Source organism: Penaeus japonicus, unplaced genomic scaffold, assembly GCF_977035675.1.
Source record: "Penaeus japonicus unplaced genomic scaffold, GWHDUDI00000001_assembly GWHDUDI00000399, whole genome shotgun sequence".
NCBI lineage: Eukaryota > Metazoa > Arthropoda > Malacostraca > Decapoda > Penaeidae > Penaeus > Penaeus japonicus.
Window position 1 is genome coordinate 1 of NW_028234801.1, and position 12,500 is coordinate 12,500.

General features: G+C 38.8%; 1 protein-coding gene, 1 non-coding gene and 2 pseudogenes across 2 annotated transcripts in view; all 4 read right to left on the bottom strand.

Annotated features, from left to right (window-relative positions):
- Positions 1-80: 80 nt before the first annotated feature.
- LOC122267836 (uncharacterized) lies at positions 81-2,804 on the bottom strand. Its single transcript, XM_086535401.1, has 7 exons — positions 2,580-2,804; positions 1,810-2,475; positions 1,327-1,551; positions 858-1,208; positions 514-738; positions 248-347; positions 81-130 (listed from the first exon to the last, which is right to left on the bottom strand). Exons 1-7 carry the CDS (start codon positions 2,640-2,642, stop codon positions 81-83), a joined length of 1,680 nt encoding a protein of 559 aa, XP_086391527.1. The 5' UTR covers positions 2,643-2,804.
- A 201-nt stretch (positions 2,805-3,005) lies between these two features.
- Positions 3,006-3,348, bottom strand: LOC147466500 (uncharacterized; annotated as a pseudogene).
- A 2,034-nt stretch (positions 3,349-5,382) lies between these two features.
- The window catches only part of LOC122267840 (uncharacterized), a 12,178-nt gene continuing 5,060 nt past the window's right edge, over positions 5,383-12,500 (bottom strand). The window contains exons 7-8 of the transcript XR_015190868.1: positions 5,570-6,145; positions 5,383-5,454 (exon numbers count right to left, since the gene is read on the bottom strand). This is a non-coding gene — a transcript (uncharacterized LOC122267840). The remainder of the gene's footprint in view (positions 5,455-5,569; positions 6,146-12,500) is intronic.
- LOC147466501 (uncharacterized) lies at positions 6,203-9,015 on the bottom strand (annotated as a pseudogene).

The window sequence follows — 12,500 nt, forward strand, 5'->3', positions numbered from 1 at the left end:
AATCTTTCTTTTCAAGTTCACTTGAAGATCGGAATGCATCTGCTGTGTCTGTTTTGGGAGCTAAAGGAGCTGACACTTTATCAGTGTCTTCCAGCTGGATTGGGACAATAGTTTGTTTTCTTTGGCTCTCCTGTGGAACAAAATATGTACTGTGTTAATATTAGACTGACTTTATATTAGTTGTGTCCTATTATATTTGCCGTGTATCAGGAAATATATAGAATGGTAGTATTATTAGCACTATTACCGTTGTGAAGGGGAAGAAATTCAATGGACGAACACTCGGTTGGCCTTTGACATGTGTTTCTTGTTTCCTTTGTGTCTGTTGTGTGACTCACAAATGGCTTCTGTTGAAATGGGAATTACAAATTACTATCTAAAATAAAATCTGCAATGATAGTGGATAGTTGTGGCAAATAAGATGAGATACAACTAGTTTACGATAAGTACAATGCAAATTCGTAAATAGAATATTAACAAGGAAGTCTAGATCAGTTTCTCAACTGGCTTCACCTTCTTTGGAGCCGAAACAGTCAGCACACCGTCAGAAGACACAACTGAAGTAATGGAGTCAAGCTCAATGTCTCCTGGAACAACGAATCGTCGAAGAAACCGCTTGGTCGACTTGGAATTGTCTTCCTTCTTCTCCAACTGACCTTCAACCACCAACTCTCGATCGTTCACAGCTTTCACGCTCATATCTCCTCCGTCCATAAAATCATGAACGTCAATAACAAACTGGAATTAGGTTGAAAGGTTATAAACGTTGTAAAATATAAAGTTATACTTCCATTAATAATGCTTTTAATCAATTTGATAAAATTGAGGAAATGAAACAAATAGCCACATGAGCACACCTTATGGTGACGATCATCTTCCGAAGACGTGACGGCCTGAGTCTCTTCTCGCAGATCTTGAGATCGAAGGAGTCTGTAGCGGGTCAGATCATCGACTGCCTGAGACTCTTTTCCCCATCTTGTCAGGATCTCCCTCATGGCTTTTCTGAAATCCTCCACCTGCTCTTTGAAGAAGGAGTCGCGGAAGAAGGGTCCCATTTTTGTCACCGCCAGAGAAAGATTTTCACTGTCTAAAGACTTGGGTTTCTTGATACACAAAGATCTTGATATCATTTGATTCTCCTTGTGTGCAGATTCGTTTTCATTCGGATATGTCTTTGATTCTTGCAGATGTTCCATCTCATTATCACTCTGAGAATGGGAGTTATAGAAGCGTTTTCAGATACAGTGCTGATGTCGAATGAACACAATGTGATACTAAATAGGTACAATTATCTTAAGGAGGCAATTTATGGTAAGATCTACTCACCAGTTTAGGTGCAGTGATTGTAAGAATGCCATCTGAAGACATGGCAGAAGTGACGGCTGTCATGTCAGTGAGGTGAGGCAATGAAAATCGGCGTCTGAAGGAGTGTGACGAAATGGATGATCTTCCTTCCGACTTCTCAAGGCATCCTTCCACCAGTAGTTCCTTCTCACCGACCACCCTCACTTTCACCTTTCCATCCAGAAAGGCATGCACATCCATCGTGATCTGTTTAATGAGAAAACTCTTGTTATCTTTACACAAAGGAATCTAAACACATACAATTATATATATATATATATAATATATATATATATATATATATATAATATTATATATATAATATATATGTATATATATATATATAAATATATATATATATTTATATATATATATAATATATATATATATATATATGTATGTATTCATCAGCACTACCCGACTTCTTGTCAGCAACAGTAGAAAAGTCCTTTTGAAACAACTCACCTTGTGACTTGTTCTGTCTGATGTGACGGTGGTGGCTAGGTTTTCTTCCAGGTGACGAGACCGGAGCTTTCTGTAACGGTCCAGGATGTCTTTGCTAAGGAGGCCCATGTCGCTCCGATTGTCTGTCCACTCGAGATCATCCCTATACCACTTGTTCAATGCCCTCTTTATGGCTGCGTTGACCTTTTGGTGCATGTCGGAGAAAAATGAGTCCTGGAAGAAACTTCCTCTCCGAGTGATAGGCAGGAATTCATCCCAGGATCCTAAGCGGAATCTCTCTTTTTCCGTCGAGTCCAGTTCCCTACAGACGAGACTTGGTTCTTCACTGATATCAGGTTTCGCCTTTTCGATCTTTTTAATACTGTTCTTTTGTTTTCCAATGTCTTCATTAATGCTCTCATTTGAGATCTGGATTTCCACAGACCGTGGTTGCAAACTGATGTTTATTGGTACTTGTCTGGCATTACTTGGAATGTTTACATTTTCTTGATTCTTCAGTGCATTCTGCTCACTAATACCTTTTGACGCGCAGCCACTTTCTACTTCGTCGGGACTTTGGACGGAACTGACTTCATTTATTTCTGAAGATTGGGAGAGCTTTGAGTCCTGGTCTTTATCTTCAAGTTTGATAGGAATGATAGTGGTCTTCTGGTGAAGTTGATCCTCCTGTAGGAATATAATACAACGCTGATTATTTATGTTTCCTAATGCAATTTGACTTTATCTCTCTGATCAATGTCTGTAGAGTTCGCGAAGGATAATGTGCTTACCATTTTGGGTGCAGTAATTGTTAGGATGCCATCTGAGGACATGACAGACGTGATGGCTGCCATGTCAGTAAAATGAGGCAAGGAAAAGCGGCGTGTGAACGAGTGTGAGGACACAGATGAGCCTCCTTCCTCGCTCTTCTCCACGCGTCCTTCCACCACCAGCTCGTCGCCCACTGCCTTCACCTTCACATCCCCATCAGCAAATTCATGCACGTCCACCACAATCTGTATACCAGAAAATTCTATTGATTAGTGACCGTTCCTCCCCCTCTTATCTATATATTATATATTATATATATATATATATAATATATATATATATATATATATATATAATATAATATATATATATATTATCCACAACAAATCCGTGGTCCATTTGAATTTGTGATCAGAGTAAACACAGCCCCATATGTTGCAAGTAACTCACCTTATGACCACCTTGTCAGATGCAACGGCAACTGCTTGGTCCTCTTCCCTCAGGACAAGAGATCGAAGACGTCTGTAACTTTTAAAATGTCGCTGTAGCGGCAGCTATCGTCCCAACGATCTCTCAACTTCAAGTCTTGTCTCTCCATCTGCCGAAACCCTCCTGACGGTGGCGTCGAATTGGTCGTGCACATCCGAGAAGAAGGGATCTTGGAAGAAGCTCCCTCCTCTCGTGATGGGCAAGAGCACGTCCCTCATCCTCTTCGAAGGTTCCTTGCACAGACAATCGTTCTCACGAAGCGGAAACGTTCACGTCATACGAGTGTGGAATGGGAGCCATTGTGGACCTTATTAGACTGACCTCTTGGCCAAGAATCAGTGAGCAGAGAGCTTGTTGCTGGATGGCTGTTGTTCGCTTTCTGAAGGAGTTGGGTAGAAGCGTTGTATTTATGGCACGGCAGTGAGAGTGGGAGTGTGACGTCGGCGAAGCATCACAGACAGAAAATAATTCTCCTCTCGCTGCCAAAGTTCTAGTAGAATGAATGAAATTCTTGATGATCAGTTTGATATTTCGAGGTGGTGAACGTTTAGCTTTCTTGATTATAGGCTTCAGACCACTTTTTTCAGTTTTCATAAATTATTAGCGGATATATCACATTTCAGATGTATATATATATATATATTACATATATATATATATATATAATATATATATATATAATTATATATATATACATACAGTAAACACATCAAACACACGCAACACCCGCACACACACACACACAACACACATATATAAAAAATATATAAATATATATATATAATATAATATATATATTTATATATATATATATATATATATATATTATATAATATATATATATACTATATATATACAATATTATATAGATATATAAAATTATATAATATATATATATAATATATATATATATATATAAATATATTTAGTGTGTGTGTGTGTGTGTTGTGTGTGTGTGTGTATGCAATTCCACCACTCCAGCAGTTGTAACCTGCTGCTAGCATTGTCAACCACCACTCCATTGTTGTAACCTCACCCGATGCCCTGTTATGATCCGGTGGATAAACAGACAGACGTTCACGTGTCATGGTTTTTATTGTGGCTGATAAGCTCCGGCGAAGGCCGGAGGTCAGAGCTGTTCGCTCTGCCTGTTCTCTTGTCTGTCTGTCTGACCTGATCTGTCTTAATCTGCCCTGTTTTTTTCTGTGTCCTTCTTAAGTATAAATCTTGAGTCACTTTCTACGCCTCAGGACTTCCGTTAGCAAATACAGCTGCTAGAGAAGCTGTATTTTCGAGGCGGAAACGAATACAGGAAACAGGACACGTCAGGTCAAAACACACAGCCAACGATATAGCATGAATTAAGTAGAAATATATAATCAATGTCTCGGGTCACATGATAAACAATATCAATACCTTACAATATATATATGTATATATTAAAATAAAATATATATATATATAATATATATATATATATATATATATATACAAATTTTACCTCCCTGACCGGACTCGAACCCCCGCCGTCAGATTGACAGGCGCGTGTTGAATCCGATACACTATATATATATGTATATATATGTATATATATATATATACATATTGTATATGTATATATATAATATATAAATATATACATATATATATATATTTATATATATGTATATATATATATATAAATATATATATATATATATATATACTATGTATATATATTATAAATATATATCAATTATATGAATAATATATGATATATATATATATATATATATATATATATATATATTAATATATAAATAACATATATAGAGAGAGAGCGGAAAGAAGAGAGATAGAGAGAAGATCTAGTAAGCGGAAGAAGAGAGAAGAGAGTAAAAGCGAGAGAAAAGAAGCAGAGAGTAGACCGAGAGAGCAAGAGATAAGAAAAGGAAAGTGAGAGAGAGAGTCAAGAAACCACAGAAAAAAAAAGTAATAGAGAGAGATAAAGAGAGAAGAGGAAACAGAGTAAGCACTGACTAAAAATCACAGTGTACTGGCTACCGCTGTAAATAGTGCACATGTTTATCAATATACAATATTAACATTAATATGTAATATAAGTATGTTATTTGCTTTATATCATCAGTTTGCTTAAGATTCCACTTTCACTGAATGCATTCACTGTTTTTTCCTTAGCATTTTAGTCTGCTCTTTAATATTTTTTTTATTGTTTTACAATCCTGAACAGTCATATGCTATACCATTGCTTCATCCGCCCATTTGCTCTTCTTATTACATCCATTATATTATATAATACCGAAGGATCAGGTGAAGGAAGAGAAAAAGTATAAATATTCATAAAAGATTTATTGGAGGAATGTTGATCATTTTCTTCAATATCAGTTGCTCATGATTCTGGGGCATCTGTTGGTGGAAGAGTATGAGATTAATTTTACTGATGATTAAATAACCCATTTCATATACAAAAAAATAAGGATATATGCTAATAGTACAAATGTGAACAAATAATACCATTTACCTAAATAATTCTTGCCATCCGTCCATTTCTATAAACCACATCATTCTCACACGAAACCACACATCACATATCAAAATTAACATGGAAAAGTCAATAAAAATAAATCATTTCTCTTATCTACAGTTCAAAGTTGACTTTTCCAAAGTGATACTAGAAATGGTTTGTGTAGGACTGATGGTGTTGAGCGCGGGAACTGGAGGCGAACGTGCGGACGCTGTAACCGTCGCTTTCTTTCGAAGACTCGGCCAGCTTTTTCTCCTCCCAGCTGTGGCCGTTGTCTGTTTGGTTCTCCACTCGGCTTTTCATCTCGCTCGAAAAGCCTTTGGTGCTTGCCTTGTGCTCGTCTGATTTCCCTCTCTTGGTCGAGATAACAGTAAGGATTCCGTCGGAGGACAACGCGGAGCTGATGGCGTCTCGCTCAATAAGCTCAGGCAACAGAAAGCGGCGACAGAAGCTTTTCCTCGCCGAACAACTTCCTTCCTGCTTCTCTGCTTGCCCTTCGATTACAAGTTCATTTCCTCCCGCCAGTGACACTGTTACATCGCCGCTGGTGAAGTCATGCACGTCCATCACAACCTAAGGGAGAAAGATTTGTTAAGATAAGAAATTGGCGGCCCACTAGCAATATAACATTCAGCGAAACACAACTTCCGATGTATACAAAACACGGAAATATCTGGTGTGAAGTCCTACCTTGTGTGTGCGTCCGTCCTCAGTCACAGAAAATGCTTGATTTTCCACTTGCAAGTTCCGTTGACGTAAATTCCTATAGGTCTGCATCAAGTCCTTGTCACAACACCATTCATTAGCACTTTCCAGCACTTCCTTTACAGCTTGACTGTAGTTCTGGCGAACATTCTCGAAGAAATGGTCGTCGGAAAACAGACCCTTCCTGATGATGGGCAAATATGTGCTTTCTGAAGTGCATTTGCGCTCACTTGCAAGGGAAACATTGGACACTTTGGTTTCAGATTCCGATTTGTGAGTATCATCAGAGACTTGATTGCCCTTCACAGTAACTTGATGCTGCTGATCAAGTTGCTCGAGGTTATTGTTCTCATTTGCAACTTCGTAATAAACAGGGATGGTGTGCTTTCGTGTTTGACTTTCCTGTAAAAGAGATTACTGTTAATTCACATAAACTACCATGCCCATGTTGCAGCTATATGATTCTGGACAACTATTATTCACTTTACTTTTACTTGTACTCACACATATGACAATGAAGTACTATCCATATACGAAGACCTTGACGAGGTATTGGAAGAATGTTTCCTCTAGTTTTCGGAGAGTCACATTTGCTTTGTTTTCATGTTCACATTGAACGGTGACGAGCTTAGACGTCTTCTGCTTCTCCTGGATTCCATGATTCGTTTTGGTCTCTGGTGTGCTCTTGTGTCGCTCCCTTGATGCAATTAGGACGTGACTTCCTCAATTGCAATCGCAGGCTTCTGAAGGTGTAAGACTGTTATTGAAAAGATAACTTTCCATTATACCTCAAACGAAAGTAGATATATCAGTAGTAAAATCAAAGAGTATTTTTTCCATTTTGATAGCTTTACCCTTTTTGGGGATGTCCGAAATGGGTCAGAACCCCGTCCAGAAGACATGACCTGAAGTATAGTAACGGCTTTCGAGATGAATGTCCCCAGGAACAACGAAGCGTTCGAAGGAACCTCTTGGGTAGACTTGGAACCGTTTTTCCCTTCTTGCGCCATGTGACCTTCAACCAGCACCAACTCTCGATCGTTCACGAGCCTTTACGCTTATTTCTCCCACCATCCATAAAATCTTGAACCATCGATTACGAACTGGAAAACAAATGGCACAGAGATAAGTCGTTTCGTTAAAAGTAAATACACTCTACTTTACCACTCCGAACAACAACAAACTATATAGGGTATACCTTGAACGAGAACATTTAACACTGCATTATTTTATACCTTATGGTAAGATTCGTCCCTCCACTGATGTTCTGACAGCCTTGATTCTCCTGATTCACCTCCTCTCAGATCTTGAGATCGGAAGATTCCTGTAGCATGTGAGATCATCGAAGATGGAAGATTCCTCTCTTCCCTCGCGCCCCTACCCCAGTTCCTTAGCAACTTCCTTTATTGCCTTGTGGAAGTCATTCCCTAGCTTGTCCTTGAAAAACACGAGTCGTTAAAGAAAAAAGTCACCTTCTTCTAATAGGGGAACGAACATGGTGGTTCCAGATTCACCATGTGTTGTAGTTTTCCATACGTGACGATTTTATTACCACAGGACTCATGGACTCGCATTCTCCTTCTTATTCCCTCTCTTCTCTTCTCACTTGAGATTGCACTTTCACTATTACAAGTATTAGATGTTTCCAAACGACTTAGATTCCTTGGAAGCAGTAGTATTGCAGCCTTTTCTTTGCGCCTCTCCTCCTGCAATTTGATTCCTGGATTTATATTCTTCTGGGAATTTTGCATATATGTGTCTGTTGAGAGGCAAGCTTTGGACCTTTTCAGAGTCATTAGTCGTGGATCCGATAATCTTGATTGGGAATTTTTCATTCCAGTTTGCTTCTGAGAAATTCTTCTCTTCAAATGGTCTGACTCTCAGAACACAGCGGTGGAAGGGCACTGACATTCTTCGTCTTGCTTTCTCTTCTTTGGACAGAGGTTCTTTCCTTGGAAGTACTTGCCTTTGTGGGAAAGAGGAAGGACGATTGTTCCTGAGAAAACATCTCGTTTTCCTTCGACTGTGACTGGGATGGGTATTTGGTCTGCTGACCTTTACCGTTACTGTGAAATGTATAAATGATGTATCTAAACGATAGGTCCAGTCCCCCCCCCCCCCCCCCCCCCCACAGTCACACAATATTTCATCGATTTAACCTCATTCACTATTACTTAAAATATCTAATACTTTAATACAAAATAACAAATAAAAGTCTCACACCATTGTAGGAGCAGTGATCGTCAAGGATACCGTCCTGAGGATATGACAGATGTGATGGCTGTCATGTCAGTGTCTTGTGGCAGAGTGACTTCCGGCGTCCGGAAGAGAGTGTGAAGACAACGATAAGCTTCCCTTCTTTCCTTCAATTCCACGCGTTCCTTCACCAACACTCCTTTTTCGTTTTTTTCGTCCAAACCACCTTCACCTTCACATCTCCACCCATGAAGTCTTGTACATCTAGCACAATCTGGGACAAACGATAATATCAATTATGAAAGGAACCTTTATATACAGTATATATTACAATAACCTTCCGTTCGCTTTTTAATCAAAATAATATCCAGTGCCATCAAAAATGAATCAAACTGTACCATATATTGTCCTTTGTTCAAAGAGGAGAATAGACTTACCTTAATGCTTGGAGTTTTTGCCCGAAGAGGACGGTGATTGGCCTGATTCCTCTCTTTTCCCTTAAGATTACGGGAATCGAAGCTTCTGTAGTGGTCAAGGGACATCACTGCCACAGCAAAACCGAAAGAAGTCAGTTTTCGTTCCCAAGAGCGATCAGTTTAGGCTTTCCATCTGGAGTCTTATATTCCACCTCTTAAGGAACCTCCTCTGATGTGCGGAGGTTGAAGTCCTGATGGAATAATAACAGAGAAGAAGGAAGTCGTGGAAGAAATTTCCTTCCCTCCTTCCTTCCCTTCCCTCCTTCTTCTCTTTTTCCTTCTCTTCCGTCTGGTTTCCCCCATTTTCCCCTTCTCTTTCTTTTCCGTTTCCGCTGTCGAGTGAAGTTGGGCAGGAAGGTTGTCCCATGAACCATAAGAGGCAACTCTTTCTCTTCTCTTCGCTTTGTTCCCCCCCTTCTTCCCTCCCCCCCTTCCCCCAGACCCCTCCCCGTTCTATTGCTTTGTTCCCACTCTCTCCCCTCATGAACATAGGGAAAAGGATTTTCCTTTCTCTTTTATCCTCTTCTGTAGAGCAGAGGAAATCCATTCTCCGTATGTCCTCAGAGTCCCTTGATGCGAGAAAACCGCCGCATTACTAACTGGAATCTTTGTTTCCTGAGCCTTTTTTTTTTTGCATTTTTGCCTTTCCTCGTTTGGTTTTTTTCCATGTATTTGCAATTCGTATTTTGATGTTTTTTTTTTTTTTCCTTTTTGCTTGTTTTTGGCATTTCCATTTTTTTTTTTTTTCCCAAAGAAAAAGACATCTTGTTTCTCTGATCCTTTGGCGCATGTACAATTGTTTTCGCCATTCACATTCCTCTTGTTTATCTGTCCCTCTCGTTTGTTTTTTTTTTCTGGCGTTAAACAACTGGACGCGGTTAACGGTCTTCACCTCGTTTTTCCCTTGTAAACCCGGAAGCGGCCCGAACTCAACAGAAGCGACCAAAAGATGTGATAGGAAGATTCCCCCCGAGTTCTGGAATGGTTGAACGTGTTCTGGGTGAATTTTTTCTTTTTTTTTTTTGTTTGTTTTCTTTTTTTTTTTTGTTTTTCTTTGTTTTTTGTTATTATAATTTGACTTTTTTGTTTTTTTTTTCTGTCTTTTTTTTTTTTTTTTTTTTTTTTTTGTCCTCTTTCGACGATCTTGACGGAATGACGGGTGGTCTTTTCTGTTGTGCTTCCTCTTCCTGAAGAAGGAAAAGGAATTTTAGATTCATAATCTTATGTTTCCTTTCGTTATACATCATGATCATTTGGTTTGTATGAAATGTTACTCACTTCCAAAAGAAGATTAAAGATAAAAATACTTACAATCTTAGGAACTGTGATTGTGAGGATTCCAATCCGAAGGACGAATGACAGATGTAATCGCTGCCATGTCAACAAGATGTGGCAAGGAAAGCATTTTCCTGAAGGAGCGTGCAGACACGGAAGAGCTTCCCTCTTCTTTCTCCTTTTTCTTTCCCACACAACGTACCTTATCCACCAACACGTCCTTCCACCACCACCGCTTCTTTTCCCACCTCGCTACAAACTACTACTTTCCACCTTCACGTCCTCCACTCATGAAGTCATTCATGTCCAGCACAATCCTATGGAATTAGACATTTCTCAATGTTTATCCATCTCTTGCCGATCATCTCCTTTAGTTACCTATTTCCCAATTACGATATAATATATATATATATTCATATATATATATATATATAAAATATAATCAAATGTGTGTGTGGTTGTGTGTGTGTGGGTGTGTGTGTGTAATATATATAATATAGGATATATGTGAGTATAGAGATTATTTTTGAGAAATATTTTTTTAGATAGTGGGTGTTTGTGTTTGTGTGTGTGTATTGTGTGTGTGTGTGCGTGTATACACACAAATAAATGTTCAAGAAGAATTGTTTGTCGGACACATGACTTTACCTTATGACCTGGCGTTGTCCGATGACACTGTGGAATGGGCCTTATCTTCTTCCTTCCTTTTCTTCCTTCCTTCAATCATCACGAGATCGAAGCTGTCTGTAACGACCCATGATGTTCGCTGTCCGGTTGTTCGCCTGCGATCCGCCCCCCGAACCGCCACTGTGAGGCACCTAAAACTGTCACTCCACCCCACTCCAAAAGTCCAACTTATTCACTCCACCCACTTGTGTTTACTCTTCTATGCCACTTCCAAACCAAAAAATCTCCACACCACCCAACCATCGCTACTCATACTCACTGTCACTCCACCGGTTCAGAACCTCCCTGACGGCGGCGTCGAAGTCGTGGTGTAGGTTGGAGAAGAATGGAATCTTGGAAGAAGCTTTTCCTTCCCCTTCGAGTGAGGGAAGGAACGTGTCCCAAGATCTCTTGGAAGATCCTCCACACCGAGACAAGGCAAGTTCGCCTTCCAAGAGGGTCCAGGATGCGGAAATCTCTGTTTACATCGCAAACACCTCTGGATGGGGAGCATCATTTGGACACAAAGAGATTTAGATTTGGAAAGAGTCCAAAGTAGTCTTTAGGAACTTGGGAGATGCGAAGGGGGGCGGTTGCTCGTGACTGAAAGACGTTGGAGAGATCCCGACCTTTATAAATGCTATGCGGCGGTACGGAGGTGTGTGTCGGTGACGGCGGGGACTCGCGGGACGGGCGGCGATTGGCGTCACAAGTATGGTAATAAGCGCTTGAACGACGCTGCCAAGGAATCCTTCAATCAGCATGATTCAGATCCTAAGAATTTTATTCTTTATTTTCTTGAGAGTTGTGTCAGTTCTTAGATCGGGGACTCTTGTCTTAGAGTCTCATGATCAATTCTTTTCTATGTGAAATTTTTTAGATTAAGTCAAATTAAATAATAACCATTTAACTCCATGCGTGTAATGTTGCGTTGTGAAACATGCACACACTCTCAGCAGTCACGTGGAGAGCTCAGTGTGCTTCTGTTCGAAGATATGCAATTTTGCTTCCTAATCAACGTTTTTTTTTTTTTTTTTTTTTCTAATAATGTAATCCATTAAAAATGATGAACCGTGTGTATCGTGCTGGATGACAGCAGTTCAATTATCAAATTCCAATAAGGAAACACAACTTGAAGATTGTATAACTAACAGTGTAAGATATTCCTTTAAAGTTAATAATAATAATGAAAAGGGGACCATGATGTTATACATTAAGAGTATTTTACGATAATGAGGATGATAGGAAAAAATATAATGATAACATTAATAATAATACTTCATAATAATTTTGATAATAATGATAATCGTTATTACAATTAATGAACGATATACAGATGGTAATCATAATAATGATAGTGATATTATTATTATAATAATTGATATAAAGAGATAATGATAGTAATTAATAAATAATAATCAATAATGATAGTAACAATACTAATATCAACAACAAATATTTTTGTTGTATGTGTTTAATATATAATACTACTGACAATGGGTCATCATTATTGTAGAGTACATTATTCAATATTTGTAATCATTAGTGCTATCATTGCCATTATAATCAATTATTATTGTCATTAGTCCATTATTAGAGTCATTGTTTTT